Source organism: Cyprinodon variegatus, unplaced genomic scaffold, assembly GCF_000732505.1.
Source record: "Cyprinodon variegatus isolate N-32 unplaced genomic scaffold, C_variegatus-1.0 Scaffold1490, whole genome shotgun sequence".
Classification (NCBI taxonomy): Eukaryota; Metazoa; Chordata; class Actinopteri; order Cyprinodontiformes; family Cyprinodontidae; genus Cyprinodon; species Cyprinodon variegatus.
In genome coordinates this window covers 37,145-44,186 of record NW_015151943.1, presented here as the reverse complement: position 1 = coordinate 44,186, position 7,042 = coordinate 37,145, and the positions used below count along the sequence as shown (strand labels likewise).

Sequence of the window (7,042 nt, the reverse complement as noted above, 5' to 3'; positions counted from 1 at the left end):
CAGTGGTCAACTTAAAACCAAGTTAAGTCTCCTCATGAAAAATTCCAGTTCCAAGCTTATAGTCCCCTGGTTCAGTTTTGAGTCCTGCAGATGTTTTGAGTTTGACTCGTATCTTCTAGGCACAGTGTCCTTTAAGATTCGGATAGGTCGCCGTCTCAGCAAAACCAGTTCAACTGTTTGCACCACATGTTCAGTATGTCATAAAGTCCAGCAGGTGCCTAAAGCACATTGGACAGTGGGGTCTGAGGGCCAAGATTGGATACTTTTAAGGCTAAACTCAGAAGTCGGTAGCTCTGGCTGCATGTAAAGTGTTGCTTTTCCATTCAAAGGCGGCGCTTCACCCTGGCCTCGTATGGTTTTAAGCTTCCAACATGTTTTCTCCAACATGGGGGGGGGGGACTTGTTTACTTTCTAGATTTCTACTCTATAATCTTGTCATCATTCTGTTTGTGTATAAAGCAACATTCCAATAACATGCCATAGCATTTATTTTCAGTCAAAGAATATGAGCAGGCAAATGTCTCATCTTGCAGGAGCAGCTCGGGGAGATGGATGAGCATATGGCCAGGCTTCAAAGAGATCTAAGATCTGAGCGTACAAAAGTAAGGCAACAGTTTTTTTTTTGTTTTTTTTTAGAGGAACAGGATAACTTCTTGAATGAGCCTCCTCTGATCAGCATTTTTCTTTCTCAGTGCTCCCGTCTGCAGCTGCAGTGCAACCGGCAGGAGGCGGAGCTAAAGCGCAGAGAGATGCAATGCAATAGACTGAAGGAGAGGCTCTCACAGCTCACTGACAGACAAAGAGACAGAGGACCATGTGAGACTCCAGAATAATTTCACACATAATGATTTAAAAACGGTATTTATGGTTTGGCAATTATTTTTTAATGCAGCTATAGAGGTCTTAAACCTCCCTCCTGGAAACAGAGGGAAAAATGGGCAACCCAGGAAACCAATCAGGTCTACTGCCAAGTATGTAGACTAGCTTTTAAAGCTCTATGTAGTATGCCTGGATTCATCAGCACCGTTCAGACTGTAGTTCTGTCACCTTACAGGCGAGAAGAAGCTGCACTGCTCCTGATGCTGGACCGCAGAGAGGCAGAGCTGAGAGAGGCGATGAAGCTGCGCCACAGTCTCACCACTTTGTTGCATGCACTCAGAGTCGACATGGAGCAGGTCAGAAAAGGGATGATTGACTGACATCTTTGGGTCATTCTAGAAAAGGTTACTTAAACAATTAAAGAGCATTTAGGTTGGATGTAAAGCAGTTATCAGCACTGAATTAAAGTACAATGTGGTATGTAAAATAAGATTAAGATCAACACATTTATTTATTTTATACATTTTTAAAAAATTAATTCTTGCTGTTTTTGGAAATAGAATTTTCAATTTAACCCCTTGTTTACTGGTAATGAGAAATGTTTTTAAGTGCTAAAAGAAAATAATATTTCTGATCTCAGCATGATGTGAGAGAACAAACCAACATTGTTTTTATGTCTAGACCCAAAACTGGTCCAATTCAGTTTACACCAGTTCAGTTCAACCCAACCATGTAGTGTAATTTGGACCTATCAGAATATCTCAAAATAAAGTGGTATTTTTGGAGAATTCATTTCATTACAGTAGTTAAATCCAGAAATGGTCCTTTAAGATTGATGACCATTTTTAGATTAATTAGATCAAAATGGCATGAAATGTTAACAGTCAATATAACACATACATTTAATAAACAAATTATGTATTTTGGATTATACATTGTTACCTACTTTTATTTCAAGCTTTAAAGTCATTCACATAACAGGCTAGATAAATCATTAAGTTTTTGTCATACAACCAATTAAAGAAATTAAATTATAACCCGCAAAATTAATTTTCAGTGTTCCGTTCAATCTGATTAATTAAAGCAAATATGTGGAGGTGGGTATTATTTTTCATTAATTTAGAATGTTTCATCATACAGGGAACGTGTCATATCAACTAAAATGCATGTGCATGCTGAATATGTGCTCTGTTGCATGAATTGTTCCGACCTAGAGGAGTTGGGTAGGTGGCTCCCCTGGAAGCCCTGGTTGCTTTCATAGCACCCTACATTTTAACTTCTTTCTTTGGTGTCCCTTGAGAATAGCCCTTACATTTCTATGTTCCTTTTGGGATTAGTTCAGGCACGTTTGCAACGCAGTCAAGCACAGTGATACTATGGTTACTTAAATTGATAATCCAGCCCAACATAAACTTTATGCATTCTTAAATGGCCTGTGAAACATGACTCTTAAGTGTCTGAAAATGATGCTTGTGCATCATTTTCAGACACTGTTTTTTTTATGTCCTTCCAGACACCTTTTTATGAATCTGCTTGCATACAGCTCTCTCTGAATAGTCTGTTTGACTGTACAGAGTCCTGCATATAAGCACCAAGGCTTATACTCGATGACTGCTCAAAAACAAATCCATCTTCCCAATGAAAGTATAGGCAATACATTCAATAAATTATATTTTTCTTTATGCCTAGCAAAACTTACATTTTGGTTTTCATTAGCTGTAGCCACAATTAACATGTGGCTGTTGTTTATACATTACTGTGCAATAATCAACTGTAAAATGATCAATAACATTTTTGATTGTGATTTTAGATGTGCCTGTAAATCAAAATGTGATTCAAGAAAACCAAAGTCACTCTAACATAAGTTTAATTACAAAATTGGAAAAACAAAATGTCTATATTGCTGTACTTGATGTCTGCTTGCTGGGAAGCTGTAACCCTTGATGGTGCAAGTGAGCTGATTTGACAGTTATAGGCAGAGTCTTAACGTCAAGAGTTTCTGCCTACAGATCAACACTGGGAGTTGGTTCCATAGTGGAGGAGCTTAAAAACAAAAAGATCTGCCCTCCATTCTACTTTAAAATGCTCTAGAAACCGCCACTAAGGCCTGCAACAGTTGGACCTAAGAATATTTAGAAGCTTTCTTAATGAGAAAAGAATACCTTTTGGTTTTAAAAGAGAGCCAGAAGCGAGAAATCAATATTGGGATAAAAATGGGGCTTAATTTGTGTCATTACTCTAAACCCTTTTGAAGTGGCTGGAGTTTCTGGATGTCAATGATGGAGACAAAAAGCTAGATGAAACTGAAGCAGTCCTTGGTGAACACGTGACTGGAGGAGTCGTTCAGAGCTGGAGGCTGGTGCAGCAGAAGCTAAGAGGCATCTTTTCTGAAGGTGAACACACCACAATAAGTCTTTGAAACAAAAAGTAAAAAAATGACTATAAAACGACTGTCAACAGATCAAACTGCTGCTGGTACTGACCACGATAAGCTTCTGGCTCAGCTAGAGATGGAACTGAAGGAAAGTAAGGAGGTGGTCAGATTACAGCAGCAGCTTCTACAGGTATCAGTCCCTTTTTCTTCAAAGTGTACATGAGCTCTCACTGTAACACAACAGTTTACATCACTTTTTTTTCACCACAGTGTTTTTTGTTTTGTTTTTTTCCCATCAGTGTTATAACTGCTGCTTACCTTTATCAAGGCTGCACTTTAAAAATGAAGAAGTCTAGAGAGCTGTACTAAATCAAAATTCTTTTTATATACATTTATGTGTACAAAATGACAAAATAAAATCTAAGTCTAACACCTGCTCTTGTTGCTTCTGCTAGGATAGCCTTGTCTCCACGGTCCCATCTGAACTCTCAGATTCTTACTTTTTGGAAGAGTGGGAACGTCTTCAGATGTCCTGGGCAGAGTTGACTCATCAGAGGAGAACTTTTGAAAGGGAACGGAAAGCTTTCACAGACGCTGCAATTCGACTGAGCCACGAGGTACAGTAAAACAGGTTCTCATCACTTCTGGAGTTGAACCCAAAACTGGCATCTGATGCTAAAGTTTTTTTTCTTTTAACGTCTTTTAACAAGCGACGAGATTTTGAACAACAAAGGAACTTGTTTTTGAAGCAGCAGTATCTAAGCGACTCACCCGTGTTTAATCGAGGAGCATCAAACAGGAGGGAGAGCACCGCTTTCAGTGAGTAAGGGTTAAACATGCCTCCATCTATATGCATATGAAAGGGTGCTGGATGAAGGTGCAGGCGGAGACTTCCCTGCTGGTTGTTCATTTGTGTCCTTTCTTCCATTTCACTGTTTGAGGGATGAACTAGAAATTAAACTAAAGATAACATTGATGGTCTATAGCATTTTTATAAAATCTCTCCTGGGTGCAGATTTCTCCAGTGAGGGAGGAACTAATGTATCTGGCTGTCTACCCATTACTCCCTCACCAAGCAACTCTGGGAATGCAGCTTCTCCTGGATTACATGAAGAAAGGGTCAGAGTTCAAACCCCGAGCACGCCGCAGCTGTACTCTGCCCTTAATCTACCATACAATAACAGGTTAGTATTTAATCTAGTAAAACTACTAATTTTTTTGACTAATCTAGTAAAAAAGTGGTGCATAATAATAAAGGTCAAGTAACCTCTTTTTTTTTATGTAGGAGCCAACTTTATTCTTTCAGTGGAACCCATTTGCCTTTATTTGCCACATCATTAGAATAGTAGTTGGATTGAGAAATTAAGACATACTTTCTAGTGTACTACAGTTTATTCATATTAAGATAAACTTTATTAATCCCAAAGGGAAATTAAATGTTGCAGTAACTCGTATTTTTTTTTCTTTTTCATTTTCATCCAGGTGTTGTAGGTGTTGTTAGCTGTAGGCAGTAAGGATGTGGGGGATCAGCTGCTGGTCCCCCCCTTCCATTAAAATATGATTCTATTCTCTTTCCTATTTCAGTTTGTTTTATAAAGACACACAGTATTAAATTGTTCATGCTAAGCTGAACATTCATAAAACTATGATGTAATTATTCTGGCTGAGAGTGAAATTAGTCTAGAAAGGGATTTGTTTTTAACAGGTGGTGTTTAGGGCAGCCTTGGGTCCAAATCTAGCTGTTGTTGAAGAAGCTCAGTAGTCCATAGCAGCCATATTGTGACGCATGTCAGATATATGAATGTTCTTTGTATTTGCAGAAGAAACAGGAATGTAAAGGAAATTTACAACCACTGCATGTCTCGGCATCACTGTGTTCTAGTGTGCAACAAGGATCTTCTGAAGCGGTCTGTCTTGCACCGGTTCTGAAGAATCCTCTTACTGAAGAGACTCTGTTGTTGTCCATAATTTTGTTTACTTTATGAAGAATAATTCTTTGTGAAATAATCTACAGAGGTTCTAAAGGAGTTCTCAGAACAGAGCTGGCCTTCTTTATTAGCTTGTTAAGCTTTAAGTCATTTTTTTTCGAATACTGTTATCACTCTCCTCAACAGACTTATAGAAGATATGTAGCATCTTGCTGCAAACAGCCAAGGACATAAGCTTCCTTAGGAAGTACAATCTGCTCTGTTCTTCTTGTAGATGGCTTCACAGTTGTGTCTCCAGTTGAGTTTGCTGTCCAGGGGTCTGTTTCAAGAAGCAGGTTAAGTATTTCTAAACTTGAGTTGTGGGAAACTTGAGTTTTCCATCTCACAAAGAGTTTATTCAACCTCTGTTCAGTCACCGCATAACGCCCCTTTCACACTGGCCAGTGTACCGGTTTATACCCGGGAACAATTGGCTTTTATTGGCAGCGGAAACAGTTCACTGATGCGTGTCTATCCAGGTAAAAGGACTCTGCTCTGATAGGCATACTATGAGAACACCAGAGCTGGTGGTCTGTCAGCTGAGCATACCCGGTCAGACCAGCATATCCATAGTCAATACATGTTTATCCCTTTAATTTTGTACGAAAAATAGACTTTAAACTACCATAACGGGCATGTATCCCTTTAGTTGTGTACAAAAAAAATATTTAATTGCTTACTTTTTGGTGTTTTAGGTGTATGGTGATCTGACCTTAAATTGTTTTTGTTTTTTGTACATAACTAAAGGGATACATGCCCGTCAAGGTAGTTTAGTCTAGTTTTTTGTACAAAACTAAAGAGATAAACGCCAATCTGACATCTTGCGCATCGGTATTGACAATAGGGATGCTGGTCTGAGGAAGTATGCTCGTATGACAGAACATCGGGTTGACCCACTAAATTACGCGAAACCATTGAACGCAACGTATGGACGTCTCACACCTAGCTAGTCCCTTCTGATCTAACGATCCAAAACAACTCTGGTAGTTTCTAAATTTGTTTACTTGTGCATTCTCATGTTTTTTTGAAACATCATCAGCCTTAGCCCTAGTACTGCTCCAATTCACAAAAACACAAAACCAAGAACGGACAATGTAGTTCTTGCCCCTCTCTGTTTTCTGAGTTGCATCAAAGCAGACTTGTCTGTTCTTGAGATTGACAGCTGTCCCAGCATGCACCATGGCAGCAGCAGCTTCAAGGTTAGTGCTCACAGTATTAAGTTAAAAGTTATTTTCTGTTGCTTTTGTGCAATAAAAGTACGTTTTAAGATAATTTGAGGGAAGAACATTATACTTTTAAGCGTCACTATATGGCCCATTAAGTGATTTAACGCATAATATAAAGAGGAAAAAAAATCCAAAGTTGAGAGAACCTCGGCATCCAGCAGACCGCCGAGGCTAACCGCAGCCAGGGCTAATCATAGCCCATCTGCAGCAGCCCTCTCTCTGCATAGCTGTATGTGAAGTAATGATGGTGATTTTTTTTGTTTTACTTGGCAATGGCTGCGCTGGATTGGTAACCTGTCCATGGTGTACCTTGCCTCTCGTCCATAGACAGCTGGAGATGGGCACCAGCACCCCTCACGACCCCACTTGGGATAAGCATGATGGAAAATGAATGGATTGACTTGGAAAAATGTTAATTTGATTTGTGTTTATCTGACTTTGTTCATAATCCCCCCAATAAATCAAAAAATTATTTATCTAGAGAGCATTAATAGGAGGTGAAATGCAGCTCAAGACGAGCTGAGCATGTGGTGACGTCACGGGTGCGCATTTGCTCCAATTGGCCCATATTCATAATTTATTTTTAATGGTCCTCCAGCATTCATAACATGTAGGCTAATCACTGTCCCCCAGACATCCGAGGTTATATTTTTTTA

The 7,042-nt window shown here is 39.2% G+C and overlaps 1 protein-coding gene across 1 annotated transcript in view; it reads left to right on the top strand.

Annotated features, from left to right (window-relative positions):
• Positions 1-803: 803 nt before the first annotated feature.
• The window catches only part of LOC107103626 (afadin- and alpha-actinin-binding protein-like), an 8,252-nt gene continuing 2,013 nt past the window's right edge, over positions 804-7,042 (top strand). The window contains exons 1-7 of the mRNA XM_015403398.1: positions 804-971; positions 1,055-1,175; positions 3,074-3,212; positions 3,280-3,383; positions 3,649-3,810; positions 3,904-4,012; positions 4,209-4,377. Of these exons, the coding sequence (XP_015258884.1) occupies positions 865-971; positions 1,055-1,175; positions 3,074-3,212; positions 3,280-3,383; positions 3,649-3,810; positions 3,904-4,012; positions 4,209-4,377 (911 nt within the window). The 5' untranslated portion in view covers positions 804-864. The remainder of the gene's footprint in view (positions 972-1,054; positions 1,176-3,073; positions 3,213-3,279; positions 3,384-3,648; positions 3,811-3,903; positions 4,013-4,208; positions 4,378-7,042) is intronic.